The sequence below is a fragment of the Pseudorca crassidens genome, chromosome 2, assembly GCF_039906515.1.
Source record: "Pseudorca crassidens isolate mPseCra1 chromosome 2, mPseCra1.hap1, whole genome shotgun sequence".
NCBI classification, from domain to species: domain Eukaryota; kingdom Metazoa; phylum Chordata; class Mammalia; order Artiodactyla; family Delphinidae; genus Pseudorca; species Pseudorca crassidens.
The window spans coordinates 161,390,714-161,412,671 of record NC_090297.1 but is presented as its reverse complement, the minus strand read 5'-3'; the positions used below and the strand labels follow the sequence as shown (position 1 = coordinate 161,412,671).

Genomic DNA, 21,958 nt, shown 5'->3' with positions numbered 1-21,958 from the left:
CAACATTTATATAGTACTTATTAAGTGTCAGGAACTGTATTAAGTGCTTTAAATCCATTAAACTCATTTAATTCTCCTAACAATCTAGGCTAGTACTATTTTATACTGATTTTACAGATGAGGAAACTGAGGCATAGAGAGGTTAAGAGACTCATTCAAATTCACAAAGTTAGGTAGTGGTTGGGCCAGAATCACATGCAGGCAGCCGGCTCAAGTCCACACTCTTACCAATAATCCTAGGTTTCTTGTTTCTCTATTCATACACTACACTGATCTTTCTCAATCAAATACATCAAACTTCACTTTTAAAAAAAGACTCCATTTCTTAAAGAACAATTGAGTAACTCTCAAAGAAGTCTAACTTTAAGAAGTAACTTTAAAAAAAGTCTATAAACAAGGAGAACATTAGTGTTTATATTCATATTAAATAAGAACATAGCTTTTCTTAAAAACCCAGGTGGAAATTTGAAAAAAAGGCAAGATGCAAAGATATCTTTGCTATTGGGCTTGATTAAAACTGCACAACAGACCCCCTGTGATCTATTAGGAATGATGGTAATTAAACTTATACTGTAATTCACAAGTGGGATTGTCTCTGTACAGTTCTCTAAAATTTACAGCATAAGTTATTGAATGTTTTGGAGTGATAGTCCTTTTTAACTATCTATCAAAACTTTTACCTTGCCCAGAAAAATGCACATGTACACACACTTTACAAACAATGTCAGGGTGATCCAGACTCCAAAAAAGCTTGGATCACAGCTTTGATTATGTTATAACTACACTGCTTTAAAGTGACCCTTGACTATAAAAATAGAACAGATAAATATCAATCAGCCCCTTGTCTTCTTAATATTAAAAATTCCATTCAGAATTACTGAATCATACTGAAAGAAAAAAAAACAGTGAGAGGGACACAACAATAAAATTGAATGATACCAATAATTCCAATCCTTCTTTTGACAGAATTATTTATCATTATTACTTAAATAATTTGTGCAAAATTTATTTCTAAAACAAACTTTAAAAAGAAACTGCTGTAATAGCACACCACTTTATAGCTTAAGACAATGTAAAACTCCCAAGCATCCTTAAGTCACATGTGAAATACCTGGTCCTTTCACCTGAGTACAAATTCTGATATTTGGTTTGTTCTTATCAGGACCAAAGCCTTGGCTGTACCCTTGACCAAAAAATGTCAACGTAAATGATGAGGCATCAATCTGAGGAAAAGAAAGCAAAGGGTTTATTAAATAAATATGTCGTTTCCTCCTTGAACACAATAAAACCTACTAATATACTTCCTATAAGACATTTTCAATAAATAAAAAAATCAATATTCTATCTGTCAGAATATCCCGTCATCCTTTACTTAAGCATGGAGCAAAAAATAATTCTTTGAAAAACAACAAGTTTTGCTGACTGGAGTGATGTTGAGAGGAGGGAGTTAGTGAGGAATAAAGCTGATATAAAGATGAGTCTTAGGTTGTGGCTGAAAGAAGAACAGCACCACCAGAATAGGCAGTTTCAGAGGAAAAGCTGGAGGTAGTTTTCATTTTAGGATAGAATATGGTACTCGGGCTTTAGATATCTGTTTGAGGTGACAAGGCAAAAAAATAGTCAACAAGTAACGGCAGTATGGGCCTAGGGTATAGATATAAAATTGCTCCACTTAGAAGTGTAAAAATTTGATTCAAAATTTAAATTATAGAAGATCTATCCAAGCATCTGTCACAATCACTAAATTTAGAAATAAAATAACAAAGCCATGGTGAACAAATTTTTATTAAGTATCAACCAAGGGTCAGACACTATGTTAGGTCCTGAGACATAAATAAAGTATTAATAAAATTAAAAGAAAAGAAAAGAAAAAGAAAAGGCATTCCTGGAGATTACAGTTTAGTGTGTGTGGAAATATATACATATATATATACACACACAGATATATATATATATACACATATATATATATGTGTATATATATATATATATATACACATATATATATACACATTACATAAGAGATCTAATAACAATATGAGACATGAATTAGAAGTGCAGGACTAGTTTAGCAGAGAGCATTATTAAGTTTACTGAGGAAGAGGTGAGCGCATGTGCGTGAAGTTTATTACATAGAAAAGTAAGGTGAGTACCAGAAAGGAGAAACCATTATTTAAAGGCAAAACCAGACAAGGATGCCACAAGAAAAGAAAATGACAGCCAATATCACTGATGAACATAAGTGCAAAAATCCTCAACAAAATATTAGCAAACTGAATTCAACAATATATTAAAAGGACCGTATACCATGATCAAGTGGGATTTAGTTTAGGGATGCAAGGATGGTTCAACATCCATGAATCAGTCAATGTGATATACCACATTAACAAAATAAAGGATAAAAATCATATGATCATCTCAAATGCAGAAAAAGCATTTGACAAAATTCAACATCCATTTATGATAGTCTCAGCAAACTGGGTATATAGAGGGGATATACTTCAACATAATAAAGGCCATATATGACAACCCATTGCTAACATCATACTCAATGGTGAAAAGCTGAAAGCTTTTCTTCTATGGTCAGGAAGAAGACAAGAGTGCCCACTCTTGTCGACAGTATTCAACATGGTACTGGAAGTTCTATCCAGAGCAATTAGGCAAAAAATTGAAATAAAAGGTATCCAGGGCTTCCCTGGTGGTGCAGTGGTTGAGAGTCCGCCTGCCGATGCAAGGGATATGGGTTTGTGCCCTGGTACGGGAAGATCCCACATGCCACGGAGTGGCTGGGCCTGTGAGCCATGGCCGCTGAGCCTGCGCGTCTGGAGCCTGTGCTCCGCAACGGGAGAGGCCACAGCAGTGAGAGGCCCGCGTACCGCAAAAAAAAAAAAAGGTATCCAAATTGGAAAGGAAGAAGTAATACCATCACTATTTGCAGATGACATGATGTTATGTATAGAAAACCCTAAAGATTCCATCAAAAAATCAGAACTAAAATGAATTCAGTAAAGTCATGGGATACAAAATCAACACCCAAAAATCTGTTTCATTTCTATACATTAATGAACTATCAGAAAGAAATATTAAGAAAGCAATCCCGTTTACAAATGCATCAAAAAGAATAAAACATCCAGGAATAAATATAACCAAGGAGGTGAAAGACCTACATGCTGAAAACTACAAGACATTAACAAAAGAAATTGAAGACCCAAATAAATGGAGACAGTCCATGATCATGGATTGAAAGAATATCATTATAATGTGCACACTACCCAAAGCAATCTACAGATTCAATGCAATCCCTATCAAAATACCAATGGCATATTTCACAGAACTAGAACAATAAATCCTAAAGTCTATATAAAACCAGAAAAGACTCCAAATAACCAAAGAAATCTTTGCAAGAAGAATGAAGCTGGAGGTACCATGCTCCCTGATTTCAAACAATATTACAATGCTATAGTAATTAAAACAGTATGGTATTGGCATAAAAACACGCACACAGATCAACAGAATAGCACAGAGAACCCAGACATAAACCCACACATATGTGGTCAATTAATTTATGACAAAGGAGCCAAGAATATTCAATGGGAAAAGGACAGTCTCTTCAACAGATGATGTTGAAAAAACGTAACTAGACTGCTGCTTACACCATACACAAAAATTAACTCAAAATGGATTAGAGACGAATATAAGACCTGAAACCATACACCTCTTAGAAGAAAACATAGGCAGTAAGTTCCTTGACATAGGTATTAAAGTTGCTTTTTCTGAACTTGACACCAGAAACAGAAACAAAAGCAAAAATAAACACGTAAGACTATGTCAAAGTAAAACGCTTCTGTGCAGCAAAGGCAACCATGAACAAAATGAAAAGGCAACCTACTAAATGGGAGAAAATATTACAAATCACATATCTGATAAGTGGCTATTACCCCCAAAATATAAAGAACTCATACAACTCACTAGCAAAAACCAAACACTTGAACTGAAAAATGTGCAGAAGATCGGAAGACATTTTTCCAAAGAAGACATACAGACAGCCAATAGGTGCATGAAAAGATGCTCTACATCATTAATCATGAGGGAAATGCACATCAAACCACAATGAGATATCACCTCACACCTGTTAGAATGGCTACCATCAAAAAACTAGAAATAGAGGAATGACCAAGATGGTGGAGTTTAGGAAGTCCCTGGACACACCAAAATTATAACTATATACAGAGCAACTATCAATGAGAACAACCTGAAGACTAGCAGAAAAGATTTTCAACAACTAAAGATATAAAGAAGAAACCACAACATGATGGTAGGAGAAGCAGAGATGCAGTGTAGGCAAGACCCAAACTCCCAGGTAGGCTACTCCCAAATGGGAGGATAATTACAATTACAAGCATTCTCCCCAGGGAGCAAGGGGTCTGAGCCTCACACTGGGCTCTCCCCAGCCCGGGGGTCCTGTACCAGGAAAACAAGCCCCCAGAACATCTGGCTTTGAAGGCTAGCAGGGCTTGCATACAGAGAGCTGGAGGGCCATAGGAAACAGGGATTACACTCTTAAAGGACTCACACAAAATCTCACATGCCCTGAAATCCAATGCAGAGGTAGTAATATGAAAGGAGCCCAGGTCAACCCACTTGCTGATCTTGGAGAGCCTTCCAGGGAGGCAGAAGGGAACTGGGACTCCCTCTGGGGACAGAGATGCTAATGGGAGCCATTTGGGGGCACCTGTTCTGCCATGAGGACACTGGTGCTGGCAAGCACCATTTTGGGGTCCTCCCTCTATCTCATTAGCACCAGGTGCTTCCCTGCCCAGTAGCAGACCAATACCAGCCCTGGGACTCCCTGGGTCCTGCAGCCAGCTATGTTGGGACCCCAGTACTGCCCACCCCAGGGGGGTGGCACCAGCCTGAGCCCCCTGGATACCTGGCGCAGCATGCCATGACTTGGCCACACCTACTATCAGGCTGGTACCAGCCCAGGACCCCCAGGGCCCTGCAGACAGCCTCTCCAGGTCCAGGCCATGCCCACCAGAAGGGCAGTAGCCTCGGCATGAGGCAGGGCCTGGCAGCCATCTGGGGGCCAGCTCTGCCTACTAGTGTGCCCACAGTAGTCAGAAAGGCCCATACAGCCCACATAGGGGGCACTGCTAGAGCATATAGCTCCAGTGACCAGTGGGGAGTATGCTGCTAGGCCCCACTGAAAGTCTCCCACAGGAGGCCATTCTCCAGGATTGCAAAATGTAACTGACTTACCTAATATTATACACAGAAGTAAAAAACAGAGACATAGGCAAAAGGAGGCAACAGAGGAATGTGTTCCAAAAAACAACAAAATAAAACACCAGAAGAACTAAGATAAGTGGAGATAAGCAATCTACTTGATAAAGAGTTCAAGATAATGATCATAAAGGTACTCAAAGATGCTTGGGAGAAGAACGGATGAACACAGTGAGAAGTATAACAAAGAAAATATAAAGAAGAGCCAAACATAGCTGAAGAACGTAATAACTGAAATAAAAAATACATGAGAAGAAATCAACAGTAGATTAAAGATACAGATCAGTAAACTGAGAGTAGTGGAAATCATCCAAGCTGAACAGAAAAGACAATGTTTAAAAATGAGAACAGTTAAAGATACCTCTAGGTACTAATGTACTAATTTACTAATATTTGCATTACAGGGGTACCAGAAGGAGAAGAGAGAGAAAGGGGGAGAACTTATCTGAAGAAAAAATAGCTGAAAACCTCTCTAACTTAGGAAACAGACATCCAAGCCCAGAAAACACAGAGGGTTCCAAACAATATGAACCCAAAGATATCTACACCAAGACATACTGTGATTAAGATGGTAAAAATTAAAGATGAAGAGAGACTCTTACAAGCAGAAAGAGAAAAGCAAGCAGTTACGTACAAGGTAACTCCCGTAAGGCTATCAGCTGACTTTTCAGCATAAACTTTGCCAGGAAGAAGGGAGTGGCATGACATATTTTAAAGTAATGAAAGGAAAAAACCTACAACCAAGAATACTCTACCCAGCAAGGCTATCATTCAGATTTAAAGAGAAGTTTTACAGACAAGCAAAAAGCTAAAAGAGTTCAGCACCACTAAACAGGCTTTACAAGAAACATTAAAGGGACCTTTCTAAGTGGAAAAGAAAAGACTACAACTAGAAATATAAAAATATGAAAGGAAAAATCTCATCGGTAAAGGCAAATATATAGTAAAGGTAGTAGACCAACTACTTGTAAAGCTAGCAGAAAAGTTAAAGGACAAAAGTAGTAAAATCACCTATTTTTACAGTAAGTAGTTAAGGGATACACAAAATAAAAAGATGTAAAATATGATTTCAAAAACATTAACATGGGGCTTCCCTGGTGGCACAGTGGTTGAGAGTCCGCCTGCTGATGCAGGGGACACGGGTTCGTGCCCCGGTCCGGGAAGATCCCACATGCCGTGGAGCGGCTGGGCCCGTGAGCCATGGCCGCTGAGCCTGTGCGTCCGGAGGCTGTGCTCCGCAACGGGAGAGGCCACAGCAGTGAGAGGCCCGTGTACCGCAACAAACGAACAAACAAACAAAAAACCAAAATACATTAACATGGGGTAGGGGGGAGTAAAAATGCAGGGTTGTTAGAAATGTGTTCGAACTTAAAGAGATCAGTAACTTATAATAATCACAAATATATACAGGGTGCTATATATAAACCTCATGGTAACCCCAAACCAAAAATCTATAATAGATACACACACACACACAAAAAAAGAGATCCAAACATAACACTAAAGATAGTCATCAAATTACATGGGAAAAGAGAAAAAGAAGAAAAAATCAAAAAACTACAAAAACAACCAGAAAACAATTAACAAAATGGTAGTAAGTACATACCTATCAATAATTACAGTAAATGTAAATGGAATAAATGCTCTACTCAAAAGACGTAGAGTGACTGAATGGATACATAAACAAGACCCATATATATGCTACTTACAAGAGACTCACTTCAGATATAAAGACACACATAGACTGAAAGTGAGGGAATGGAAAACAGTATTCCATGTGAAAAAAAATGAAAAGAAAGCCAGAGTAGCAATACTTATATCAGAGAAAATAGACTTTAAAACCAAGACTATAACAAGAGATAAAGATGGATATTACTAAGTAGAAAGGGACCAATCCAACAGGAGGATATAACAACAATCCAACATAGGAGTACCTAAATACATAAAGCAAATCTTAACAAACATACAAGGAGAAATTGACAGTAACACAATCATAGTAGGAGAATTTAACACCTCACTAACATCAATGAACAGATCACACAAACAGAAAATCAATAAGGAGACGCTGGCCTCAAATGACATATTACACTAGATGAACTTAATAGATATATACAAAGCAATCCATCCAAAAGCAGCAGAATACACATTCTTTCCAAGTACACACAGACATTCTCCAGTATAGACCACATGCTAGGCCACAGAATAAGCCTTGGTAAATTTAAGAAAATTGAAATCATATCAAGCATCTTTTCCAACCACAACACTATGAAGCCAGAAATCAACTATAAGGAAACACTGCAAAAATCAAACATGCTACTAAACAACAAATGGCTTAATGAAGAAAGAGGATATCAAAAAAATACCTGGAGACACATGAAAGTGGAAACACAACAATCCAAAATCTACAGGGCACAGGAAAAGCAGTTCTAAGGGGGACGCTTACAGCATTACAAGCCAACCTCAGGAAACAAACAAACAAACAAAATTCAAGTAAATAACCTAACTTTACACCTAAAGGAACTAGAAAAATAAGAACAAACAAGACTCAAAGTTAGTAGAAGGAAAGGAATCATAAAGATCAGGGCAGAAATAAATGAAATAGAGGCTACAACAACAATAGAAATGATCAATGAAACTAAAAGCTGATTCTTTGGATAGATAAACAAAATTGATAAACTTTTAGCCAGACTCATCAAGAAAGAAAGGGAGCTCAAATAAATAAAATCAGAACTGAAAAAGGAGAAGTTACAATTGATATCACAGAAACACAAGGGATCATAAAAGATTTCTGAAACAACTGCATGTGAATAAAATGGACAATATAGAAATGGATGAATTCCTAGAAATGTACAATCTCCCAAGATGGAATCAAGAAAAAATAGAAAATATAAACAGACTGGTTACCAGGAATGAAACTGAATCAGTAATTTAAAAAACCCTCAACTCCCAATAAACAAAAGTCCAGTACCAGAAGGCTTCACAGGTGAATTCTACCAAACATTTAAAGAAGAGTTAATGCCTAACCTTCTCAAACTATCCCAAAAAAATGCAGAGGAAGAAATGCTTCCAAAGTCATTCTTATGAACGTGCATCACCCTGATACCAAAACCAGACAAAGATATCACAAAAAAAGAAAATTACAAGCCAATATCATTGATGAACATAGATGCAAAAATCCTCAACAAAATGTTAGCAAACTGAATTCAACAATACATTAAAATAATCATATACCATGATCAAGTGGGATTTATCCTGGGATGTAAGGTTAATTCAATAACTGCAAATCAATCATTGTGATACAAGGTATACAGGGAACATACTGGGTATACAGGGAACATACTTCAACATAATAAAGGCCATATATGACAAGCCCACAGTTAACATCATCCTCAATGGTGAAAATCTGAAGGCATTTCCTCTAACACCAGGAACAAGACAAGAGTGCCCACTCTTGCCACTTTTATTCAACATAGTATTGGAAGTCCTAGCCACAACAATCAGACAAGAAAAAAGAAATACAAGGAATCTAAATTGGAAAGAAAGAAGTAAAACTGTCGCTGTTTGCAGATGTCACAATACTACATGCAACAGATCCTAAAGATGCCACCAAAAAACTATTAAAACTAATAAATGAATTTAGTAAAGTTGCAGGATGTGATACAAAGTTAATATACAGAAATCTGTTGTATTTCTATACACTAACAACAAACAATCATTAAGAGATTAAGAAAACAATCTCATTTACAATCGCATCAAAAGGAATAATACAATACCTGAAAAATTATAAGACGCTGATGAAAGAAACTGAAGACGACACATAGAAAGATACACCATGCTCGTGGATTGTAAGAATTAATATTGTTAAAATGACAATACTACCCAAGGCAATCTAGAGAATGAATGCAACACCTATCAAAATACCAATGGCATTTTTCACAGACTGAGACCAAATAATTCTTAATTGTGAAGTCAAAAGACCTCAAATAGTCAAAATAATCCTGAGAAAGGACAACAAAGCTGGAAGTGTCATCTTCCCTAATTTCAAACTATACTACAAAGGTACAGTAATCAAAACAGTATGGTACTGGGAATTCCCTGGTGGTCCAGCCATTAGGACTTCATGCTTCCACTGCAGGAGGCACAGGTTTGATTCCTGGTCATGGAACTAAGATCCCGCAAGCCACATGGCATGGCCAAAAAAACAAAAAACAACCCAAAAAACCCAGTATGGTACTGGCAGAAAAAAACAGACGCATAGATCAATGGAACAGAATAGAGAGCTCAGAGATAATCCCACACGTACATGTTCAATTAATCTACGACAAAGGAGGCAAGAATATACAACAGGAAAGACACCTCTTTAATAAATTGTGTTGGGAAAACTGGACAGCTATATGCAAAAAATCAAACTGGACTACTGCCTCACACCATATAGAAAAATAAACTCAAAGTAGATTAAAAACTTAAGTGTAAAACCTGAAACCACAAAAATCTCTAGAAGAAAATATAAGTAGTATGCTCTTTGACATTGGTCTTAGCAATATTTTACTGGATATGTCTCCTCAGTCAAGAGAAACAAAAGCAAAAATAAACAAGTGGGACTATATTAAATTGAATTTTGCACCGTGAAGGAAACTATCAACAAAACAAAAAGACTGCCTACTGAATGGAAGAAGATATTTGCAAACAATGTACCTAATAAGGGGTTAATAACTAAAATATACAAAGAATGTATATAACTCAACATCAACAAAACCCCAAACAACCTGATTAAAAATGGGCAGTGGAACGGAATAGACATTTTTCCAAAAAATATATATAGATGGCCAACAGACACATGAAAATATGCTCAATATCACTATCATCAGGGAAATGCAAATCAAAACCATAATATCACCTCACACCTGTCAGAATAGCTATTATCAAAAAAGACAAATAAGTGTTGATGTGGAGAAAAAGGAACCCTTGTGAATTGTTGGTGGGTATGTAAATTGAATGCCACTATAGAAGAGAGTATAAAGGTTCCTCAAAAAATTAAAAACAGAACTAGCATATGATCCAGCAAGTCCACTCCCAGATATTTATTTGAAGAAAACAAAAACACTAATTTGAAAAAAATATATGCATCCCCATGTTCACTACGGCATTATTTACAATAGCCAAGACGTGGAAACAACCTAAATGTCCACTAATGGATAAAGAAAATGCAGTGTGTACATATGTATGTGTGTGTGTGCGCACGCGCGCATATATATATTAAGGTCATATATACAGAGAACAGATTGGTGGTTGTCAGAGGCAGGGGGTAGGGGTGGAAGAAATCAATGAACTGGATATTTTTTTTAGATTAAATAAATTGAATAAAAAATAAAGATAGGAGCTTTTCAGTACATTTATCAAAATTAGGTAACTATTATTTAAAAGTAGCAATAGATTCATCTACTAATGTATGCCCAAGATCATATGCTGTCAAAGGCCAATAATACCAAAGAAGATGAATTCCAAATAAAAACAGGAGGAAGCCAAGTTGGATAAGTTTCACAAAAGAAACCAAGTGGACTTCCTTGGTGCAAAGATATTTGGCAGCTTTCTCAGGCATGACAACTTTTCCTTCCCATTTCCCTCACTTCATTCTACAACATGTAGCCTTATAAATGCCTGAGCATTACATTATAAATTGTAAGTGAGTTCATGAGATCTGAGCAGAGATTATTTTAAAATAATAGGATGAAAAAAATAAAATAATAGGATGGCATCCAGGCCTTTCAAGGCCTGATTGATTGTTCACTATACACTAAATCTCCCAGAATTAGTGTTGGCAAGTAGAGAAGAAAGGAAAAGAGGAAACAAATAGGGAGAGAAGTTATTGATTTTTTTCTGTCCAAACACGTCTAAGGGAGAGGATAACTCTTCCAGGCTACCTGCACTGTAGTCCATCTCTTGTGAAGATTGATTCCACCAAAAAAAAAAAAGTGAATTGTCTTCTGTAATTTGCTTAAATGGAGAGAATAAGTAAGCAGGACAATGCCTTGTTCTGAAATTATCTTACCTACCTAATAGATATATTTCTGGTTAATTAATTGCATTCTGGTTTATATACCTCAGGCTCTTGTGAATTAGTTACAGTGAGTAACCAATTCTTCTGGCCGTGATAAATCTAAACAGTGTTAAGAACCCATATAATGATTAGTAAGTTTCAGCACTGGAATCAGGACCATTGTAAGCTCTTCCTTCTTTTCACACTTACACTGCTCCTACACCAGTGGTTTCTAATTTTTAACTCAAGAACCCCTTTCAGGGGAAAAAGTCGAGAAGGGATGCAGTAGCATGGTGGATCGCAGTCTAACATGGCTAGAACATACAACTGAAGAGGAACAGGGTGTGAACAAAGTCAGACACACAGGCTGTACTTGTCTCCTCCCCTGCCTGAGGCACACATGCTATCTGATTGTAACCCTCTCAGGCATGACACATTCAGTATGAGACAATTTTCAACAGTCTCTAGGATGCTACTACCAATTAATCAGAGTTGGTATAAAAAAAAAAAAGCCTATCTGCTATCCAGGGCTAGCTCATGAAGGCCCTCACATCTGCAGAGATGGACTTCAGTCACTGGTGCTCTAGGAGTGTGGACCAAAATAACCCAAACATCACCCAGAACCTTCCTACCTCCACATCAGTGATTCACAACCTTGGCAGTGCATTAACATTACTGGGGAGTTTTCAAAAAGCCCAGTGCCCAGGCCACATTCCACACCAATCAAACCCGCATCTCTGGTCATTTGTTTTGGGCTCTCTCCCAAAGCTGAGAACCACTGACCTATCCTTCGAGGCCCCACTCCACACCTACTGAATCAGAATGTCCAGATGCCAGGGTCAAAACATGTATTTGAAAAAATCTCACTGGGTGATTCTGATATATAAAGTCCCAGCTGTAAGAGTCATTGTCAAAGCAATAAGCCAGGGAAGTATTTTAAAGAAGGTGATAACAGGGTCAGATTTTATTGTTTATTGAAGTATAGTTGATTTACAGTATTGTTAGTTTCAGGTGTACAGCAAAGTGATTTAGTTATACGGGTGTATATATATTTTTTCACATTATTTTCCATTATACGTTATTACAAGATATTGAACATAGTTCCTTGTGTTATATAGTAAATCCATGTTGCTTACCTATTTTATGTACAGTAGTTTGTAGCTGTTAATCCCCTTCTCCTAATTTATTCGCCCTTTCCCCTTTGATAACCATAAATTTGTTTTCTATCTCTGAGAATGTTTCTGTTTTGTATATAGATTCATTTGTATCAATTTTTAGACTCCACATATAAGTGATATCATATAATATTTGTCTTCCTCTTACTTCACTTAGTATGGTATTCTCTAGGTCCATCCACCTTGATGCAAACGGCAATATTTCATTCTTTTTTTATGTCTGAGTAATATACACCACATCTCCTCAAACCAATTGTCTGTTGACGGGTACTTGGGTTGTTTCCATGTCTTGGCTATTGTAAATAGTGCTGCTATGTACATTGGGGTGGATTTAACTTTCTGAATTAGAGTTTTCCTCTTTTCTGGATATATGCCCAGGAGTGGGATTGCTGGATCATATGGTAGCTCTATTTTTAGTTTTTTAAGGAATCTCCATACTGTTTTCCATAGTGGCTGTACCAATTTACATTCCCACCAACAGTGTAGAAGGCTTCTCTTTCCTCCACACCCCCTCCAGCATTTATTATTTGTAGACTTTATGATGATAGCCATTCTGACTGGTGTGAGGTGATAGCTCATTGTGGTTTTGTCATTTCTCTAATAATTAGTGATGTTGAGCATCTTTTCATGTGCTTCTTGGCCACATGTATGTCTTCATTGGAGAAATGTCTATTTAGATCTTCTGACCATTTTTTTTTTTTTTTTTTATGCGGTACACGGGCCTCTCACTGTTGTGGCCTCTCCCGCTGCGGAGCACAGGCTCTGGACGCGCAGGCTCAGCGGCCATGGCTCACGGGTGCAGCCGCTCCACGGCATGTGGGATCCTCCTGGACCGGGGCACGAACCTGCATCCCCTGCATCGGCAGGCGGACCCTCAACCACTGCGCCACCAGGGAAGCCCTCTGACCATTTTTTAATTGGATTTTTTTTAATATTGAGTTGTATGAACTGTTTGTATATTTTGGACATTAACCCCTGTTTGGCTGCATTGTTTGCAAATGTTTTCTCCCAGTCCGTAGGTTGTCCTTTCATTTTGCTGATGGTTTGTTTTGCAGTGCAAAAGGTTTTAAGTTTAATTAGGTCCCATTTGTTTACTTTTGCTTTTATTTCTTTTGCCTTGGAATACAGATCTAAGAAAATATTGCTATGATTTATGTCCAAGAATGCTTTGCCCAGGTTCTCCTGTAGAAGTTTTATGGTATCGTGTCTTACATTTAGGTCTTTAAACCATTTTATTTTTGTATATGGTGTGAGGGAGTGTTCTAATTTCATTGACACATGAAGTTGTCCAGCTTTCCCAACACCACCTGCTGAAGAGACTGTCTTTTCTCCATTGTATATTCTTGCCTCTTTTGTCAAAGATTAATTGCCTATAGGTGTGTGGTTTTATTTCTGGGCTCTCTATTCTGTTCCATTGACCTGTTTTTGTGCCAATACCATGCTGTTTTCATTATGATAGCTTTGTAGTATTGTCTGAAGTCTAGAAGGGTTATGCCTCCAGCTTTGTTCTTTTTCCTCAGGATTGCTTTGGCAGTTCTGTGGTTCCATATTAATTTTAGGATTATTCGTTCCAGTTCTGTTAAAAATGTCATGGGTAATTTGATAGGGATGACATTAAATCTGTAGATTTCTTTGGACAGTATGGCCATTTTAACAATATTAATTCTTCTAGTCCAAGAGCATGGGCTATCTTTCCATTTCTTTGAATCATCTTCAATTTCCTTTATCAATGTTTTACAGTTTTCATCATATAGGTCTTTCACCACTTTGGTTAAGTTTATTCCTAGTTTTTTTTTTTGATGAGATTTTAAACAGGATTTTTTTTTTACTTTTTCTTTCTGATATTTCATTGTTAGTGTAAAGGACTGCAACAGATTTCTGTATATTAATCTTGTATCCTGTTACCTTGCTGAATTCATTTATTAGTTCCAATAGTTTTTGTGTGGAGTCTTTAGGGTTCCCTATATAGGGTATCATGTCATCTGCAATTTTACCTCTTCCCTTCCAATTTGGATATCTTTTATTTCTTCTTCTTGTCCGACTGCAGTGGCTAGGACTTCCAATACAATGTTGAACAGAAGTGATGAGAGTGGGCATCATCTGTCTTGTTCCTGAATTTGGTGGGAAGGCTTTCAGCTTTTCACTGTTGAGTTTTATGTTGGCTATGCGTTTGTGGTAAATGGCTTTTATTATGTTGAGATACGTTTCCTCTATACCCACTTTGGTGAGAGTTTTTATCATGAATGGATGTTGAATTTTATCAAATGCTTTTTCTGCGTCTATTGAGATGATCCTATGATTTTTGTCTTCTCTTTTGTTAATGTGGTGTATCACACTGATTGATTTGCATATGTTGAACCATCCTTGGGAAGAGAGTCAGATTTGCATCATAGATTTCTTATACAGCAGTGGGAAGATGAATTAGAAAGAAATCATAGGAAGGCTATGAACAGTTCAGCTGAAAGATAAGGACCTGCACTATTAACAGTGAAAAGACAACCCCACAGACTGGGAGAAAATATTTGCAAATCACATATCTGATAAGGGATTAATATACAGAATATACACAGAGCTCCTCGAACTCAACAGTACAGCACAAAAATGGGCAAATGACAAGAATAGACATTTCTCTAAAGAAGATATACAAATAAGCCACTAAGCAGCACATGGAAAGAAGTTCAACATCACTAATCATTTAGGGAACTGCAAATCAAAACCATAATGAGAGATCACCTCACAACTATTAGGATGGCTACTATAAAAAAAAAAAAAAGGAAATAGCAAGTGTTGCTAAGGATATGGAGAAATTAGAACCTTTGTGCACAGTTGGTGGGAATGTAAAATGGTGCAGCTACAGTGGAAAATAGTTTGTTGGTTCCTAAAAAATTTAAAACTAGAATTACCACAGGATCCAAAAATTGAATTTCTGGTAATATACCCAAAAGAACTGAAAGAAGGGTCTTGAAGAGATATCTGCACACCCAATTTCATAAAGGCATTATTCAAAATAGACAAAAATAGAAGTAACCCAAGTGTCTATGGACAGATGAATGGATAAGCAAAATATGGTATATACAATCAGCCCTCCATATTCATGATTTCTGTGTCCACACTCATCCAATGTCAAATCCAAATTATTTGGGAAAAAACTTCCAGAAATTTCCAAAGAGCAAAACTTGAATTTGCCTTATGCCACCAACTATTAACATACCATTTACAATTATTTATGTAGTATTTACATAGGTATTATAAAGTAATCTATAGATGATTTAAAGTATACAGGACAATGTCTATAAGTTATATGCAAATACTATGCTATTTTATATAAGGGACTTGAGCATCATGGATTTTGGTACCTGTGGGGCATCCTGGAACCAATCCTCTGAAGATACTGAGAAACAAGCCTATATACAATGGAATATTATTTGGCCTCAAAAGAAAGGAAATTCTGACACATGCTACAACATGGATGAACTCTGAGGACATTATCCTATGTAAAATAAGCTGATCACAGAAGGACAAATTCTGCATGATTCCACTCATGATGTTCTAGTGTGGTCAAACTCATAGACACAAAGTAGAATTGTGTTTGCTAGGAACTGGGGAAAAAGGGGAAAGGAGAGTTATTTTCTAATGGGTATAGAGTTTCAGTTTTGCAAGATGAAAACAATTCTGGAAATGGATGGTGGTGATGGCTGTATAATAATATGAAAGTACTTGATACCACTGAGCACTTAAAAATGGTTAAGATGGGGAATTTTGTCATGTGTATTTTACCACAATTAGAAGGAAGAGAGAGAGAGAGAGAGAGAGAAGAGAAGAGGGATAAGAGCCTGAACTAAGGTAGTTATGATGGATTTGGAGAAAAATCTAGAATGATGCCTACGTTCAGGACTGGGCAGATGACAGTGCCACCAACTGAGATGGGAAACACAGAAGGAAGAAGAGGGTTCAGTGGAAATAAGTTTAGCTTTTACACATGAAATCTGAAGTGCCTGAAGCAGTTATATTGAGGATACCGGACAGATGGTAATTCAACTTATCTACCATGGGGATCCAGGGTGTGTGAAAGAGGAAAGGGAAGGGAAGCTTGGAGGAGGGGGAGAGAAGACGTAAAAAAGGAGGAGATAATGAAGGAGAAAAATTGAAGAGTAAAAATATTTGAAATCTCTATGAAGTAAAGAGAATATAATTTCTGGAGCCAGATAGCTGGGTTCTCATCCTAACTTGGCCATTTACTCACTATAGGACTTTGGCAAGTTTCTTAGCCTCTCTGTGACTCATTTTCCTCATTTGTAAAATGGAGATAACACCTCAAGGAGTGTTCAAAAAGACTGAGTAATCTAATTTATGTAAAGAATATAAAAGAGTGTCTGAACCACAGTAAGTGCTTCATCAGGTCTTAGCTGTTATTTTCACTACACTGAGGAAAAGTAAAAATGAAATAAAGAAAAATATTATTTTAGAGACCTGGATACAAAGGAAAGAGTTACCTGTTTTTGTGTTGGACCTTGTTTTGAAAAATAACCAAAGGAGAAGAGCCATGGGAACTAAAGGAAAAAAAAAAAACCTTTAGTGATATTTTCAAAACTTCATGGAAAATACTTCTAAGGTCTAATTTCATAGAAATATTACTTACTTTTATGAGGAGTTGCCTTCCAATGCCAAACTTCACAAAGAATAAAAAGAAAAGTCCAGCAAACATCAGCTTAATAACAGAGGTGACACCTCCCACAGCTACATAAGCAGCATACTGAACCTAGATGAAGAATATAAAGTCAGGATGTTACTCCCTACTTTCTTAGACCAAGTAATACAAGAATGTTAGCTACTAATAACTTACTCTATAGTCATAAATATCAAACAAAAGCAGTTTCCATTTTATGAATGTGTTATGTTCCAAAAGCTTGTCCAGAAATCAGACACTGGGAAGACTTTTTTTTTTTTTTTCGAGGTACGCGGGCCTCTCACTGTTGTGGCCTCTCTCGTTGAGGAGCACAGGCTCTGGACGCGCAGGCTTAGCAGCCATGGCTCACGGGCCCAGCCGCTCCGCGGCATGTGGGATCTTCCCGGACCGGGGCACGAACCCATGTCCCCTGCATCGGCAGGCGGACTCTCAACCACTGTGCCACCAGGGAAGCCCCCAGGGAGGACATTTTTTAAAAGAAATTATTAAAATGGGCAGAAGGCGTAAATAGACATTTTCCAAAGAAGATATACAGATTGCCAACAAACACATGAAAGGATGCTCAACATCACTAATCATTAGAGAAATGCAAATCAAAACTACAATGAGGTATCACCTCACACCGGTCAGAATGGTCATCACCAAAAAATCTACAAACATGGGCTTCCCTAGTGGCGCAGTGGTTGAGAGTCCGCCTGCCGATGCAGGGGACACGGGTTCATGCCCCGGTCCGGGAAGATCCCACATGCCACAGAGCAGCTAGGCCCGTGAGCCATGGCTGCTAAGCCTGCACGTCTGGAGTCTGGAGCATGTGCTCCGCAACGGGAGAGGCCACAACAGTGAGAGGCCCGCGTACTGCAAAAAAACAAAACAAAACAAAACAAAAACACTACAAACAATATATGCTGGAGAGGGTGTGGAGAAAAGGGAACCCTCTTGCACTGTTGGTGGGAATGCAAATTGATACAGCCACTATGGAGAATAGTATGGAGGTCCCTTAAAAAAATAAAAATAGAACTACCATATGACCCAACAATCCCACTACTGGGCATATATCCTGAGAAAACCATAATTCAAAAGTAGTCATGTACCACAATGTTCACTGCAGCTCTATTTACAATAGCCAGGACATGGAATCAACCTAAATGCCCATCAACAGATGAATGGATAAAGAAGATGTGGCACATATATACAATGGAATATTACTCAGCCATAAAAAGAAACGAAATTGAGTTATTTGTAGAGAGGTGGATGGACCTAGAATCTGTCATACAGAATGAAGTAAGTCAGAAAGAGAAAAACAAACACTGTATGCTAACACATATATATGGAATCCAAAAAAACGGGTTCTGAAGAACCTAGGGGCAGGACAGGAATAAAGACGCAGACGTAGAGAATGGACATGAGGACACGAGGAGGGGGAAGGGTAAACTGGGACAAAGTGAGAGAGTGGCATGGAGCTATACACACTACCAAACGTAAAACAGACAGCTAGTAGGAAGAAGCCGCGTAGCACAGGGAGATCAGCTCGGTGCTTTGTGTCCACCTAGAAGGGTGGGATAGGGAGGGTGGGAGGGAAAAGCAAGAGGGAGGAGATATAGGGATATATGTATATGTATAGCTGATTCACTTTGTTATACAGTAGAAGCTAACACACCATTGTAAAGCAATTATACTCCAATAAAGATGTTAAAAAAAAATTGTTGCAAAAGGTAATTAGCTCCCCCTACTTGAACACAAAAGTCCACATAATCTATATATAAAAAGTCCATAACAATATACCTGAGTTTAACAATTATACATTATAGAGTGTACACTCCACTTACAATCTCTTCTATAAGAAAATACTCTCGTTTTTTGTTTTTTTTTAAACTTGACACAGTTTCCTCTTCAAGTCTCAGCAGTGGGAATAATTACTTCCCTCACCAAATGGAGTAGGATAGTTCTCTAGAGGTAGCAAGGAGATAAGAGAGAAGAACCTAGACACCTCCATAAGCAACAGAAAGAGTATTCTAGCAGCTGAAACTCGCAACAGGACTGTTGGGTATTTATGATACCAGGATTTCCTATATTGAACTTGCTGCTATTGTGTTACATTAAAAAGGTATTCAGAAGGTCAGAGTTGAATTATGGGAGAAGGCTATTACCACCCCCATAAAATGCAAAATGTTCTACACTACTAATTCTTTATGCTTCCAGAAACTGAAACATGCACTATTTTAGCTCTTTCATTTTTTGCTTTATAAACATAAAAATCCTACATTAAAATGATAGGGGAACTGAAACAAACATAGAATACTCTTTATTAAAAAATAAATCATATATGCTTACAGGTGATTGCTGTAAATTTTCGTGCAAGTAACGCTGAGTCCGCTTCACAACAGACACATCTGCTCCCAAGAAAGGAATGGAATAACTGTTGAGTTCTCTGCAGTAAGAAATTGGCCACCTGCAAGACAGAAGCATGTTGTATCTTCTCCATTTACAGTGACCACAACTATAACTGGTAAATTTCTGAATAAAAACCTTAACTCTTCTTGAGGCAATTAATAATAACAGTAAAGATGGCAGATCTGCTCTTAATTAAAATTTACTTCAGTATTTGTCCTTTGTTCTCTACACCTGCACCCAAACAAGTGACAAGTTGGAACAATGTAGTATTCTTCACACCATGGGCACTTAACACATATAGTTTAACCATGTTTTATACCCCATCAATTTCCCTAGATAATGATAAGAAGAACACTCATTTCAACAGCCAAACTCTGAGTTTAGAGTTCTCACATATAAATACTAATTAATAGGTTGATTAATATACATAAGATCATCACATTTTTACAGCATGAAATTTAATTGATGTTTAATTTTGATATTAGAGTGAAGAGTCATAAAACTGATTTTTTCCAGAATTTTCCCAGAATCCAAATGTATTATTATATATGAAGTACTTAAACTTAGGGTAACATATTAATTATATTTTATTTATCTTTGAAAATAATCCTGAACTCACTATAAAAGTCTCCAGGCTTTTCTTAGTAGCATATGTTATTAACAGTCAGATAAACAACAATATGGTTAGATAAACTGAAGAATAAATTTTGAGATAATATACCTTCTTTTCAATTTTGGACCAACAATTGGGACAGGCTTCAAATTGGACTCATTTCGTAGTTTCTTCAAATTACTCTGATCTCCAAAACCATAAACCGCTGACTTCCAGGTACCATCATGAGTGCACAACCCCTAACAAAATAATTCAAGAGTTAAAGCAACTTGTCTTAGAACTGACACAATATTGTAAATTAACTATACTCCAATAAAATTAAAATATTAAAAGAAACATGTCTTAAGGGATAAGTACTAAAATGTAAAACCAAGTAATTTATAATTGATACAAAGAACATTTCACCTCTATTTGAGCAAGGCATAATCCCTTATTTAATAATCTTGAGATAAATTTTTATGACTGGCTAGGCAGTAGTAAAACTCATTAGTTTGATCACATTCACTATTTATACCCTATTTATATATTATATATTTACAAACATATGCCCTTTCTTCTTTCCTCCTACCATTATTTATGCTCTTTTTAATAAGTTTCATGTCATCATTTTCACTCAACTATTTATCACTGATTGCTTTAAGCAGAAAAATAGAAACACTAAAACCATCAGAAGATTCAGGTTTTCATATAACAGCTTTGATGAAACTGAAAGGTAAAGAGACACCAACCTAATTTCTATTCTGGTACAGATTAATTTCTTCTGTTTGTTAAAACTAAATCAGAGCTAAAAGTCTTAAGAGTTTGATTTGTGAAACTATCCTCAGTCTGCACCTAGCCAATTTGACCTACTTGCAAAGATTTCCAAAAATCAGGAGAAAATAGTTTTTTAAAAAACGTTAAGAGTATCTTCTCATACAAATAAGCCATCAAAAAGGCAAAAATTACATTCCATTTTAAAAACCTTTTATTTTGTTGAAAAATAGGAAGAAAAGTGCACAAGACATAAAAGTATAATTTAATGTAATTATGAAGCTAACATCTATGTAAACCCAGAAGGCCCTCCTTCTGTCCTGCCTTTGTGGTAATCAAGAAAACTCCTTGCTTCTTTAAGAGTTTTACCACCTAAGTATTCATTTCTAAACAGTGCAGTGAGTTTTGCCCGTTTCTAAATTTTACAGAAATGGAACCATATAATGTATATTCCTTGAGTTTGGCTTCTTTTGCTCAAAATTGTGATGTTAGGATTCATCATGTGTTAGAAGGACCTCCTACTCTGCTGTTGACCTTCCATTTTCTTAATGGTGTCTTGTGATATAAAAAGACATACTCAATTTAAAATTTTAAATGTATTCCACTTTTTTTTTTATATTTAATGCCTTCCGTGTCTTTTGCAAGCAGTCATTTGTTCCCTGTACAACATGGTGACTATAGTTTATATTATATAGAAAATTAGAAATTTGCCAGGAAAGATGATTTTAAAAGTTCTTAGGACTTCCCTGGTAGTGCAGTGGTTAAGAATCTGCCTGCCAATGCAGGGGACACGGATTCAATCCCTGGTCTGGGAAGATTCCACATGCCGTGGAGCAACTAAGTCCGTGCACCAAAACTACTGAGCCTGTGCTCTAGAGCCCGTGAGCCACAACTACTGAGTCTGTGTGCCACACTACTGAAGCCCATGCGCCTAGAGCCCGTGCTCCTCAACAAAAGAAGCCACCGCAATGAGAAGCCCACGCACTGCAACGAAGAGTAGCCCCTGCTCGACACAACTAGAG

The 21,958-nt window shown here is 37.1% G+C and overlaps 1 protein-coding gene across 1 annotated transcript in view; it reads right to left on the bottom strand.

Annotated features, from left to right (window-relative positions):
• SCCPDH (saccharopine dehydrogenase (putative)) overlaps positions 1 to 21,958 on the bottom strand; it is a 41,056-nt gene that overhangs the window by 1,930 nt on the left and 17,168 nt on the right. The window contains 5 exon segments of the mRNA XM_067729547.1: positions 1,112 to 1,223; positions 16,989 to 17,045; positions 17,135 to 17,254; positions 19,514 to 19,631; positions 20,295 to 20,425. Coding sequence (XP_067585648.1) covers positions 1,112 to 1,223; positions 16,989 to 17,045; positions 17,135 to 17,254; positions 19,514 to 19,631; positions 20,295 to 20,425 — 538 coding nt within the window.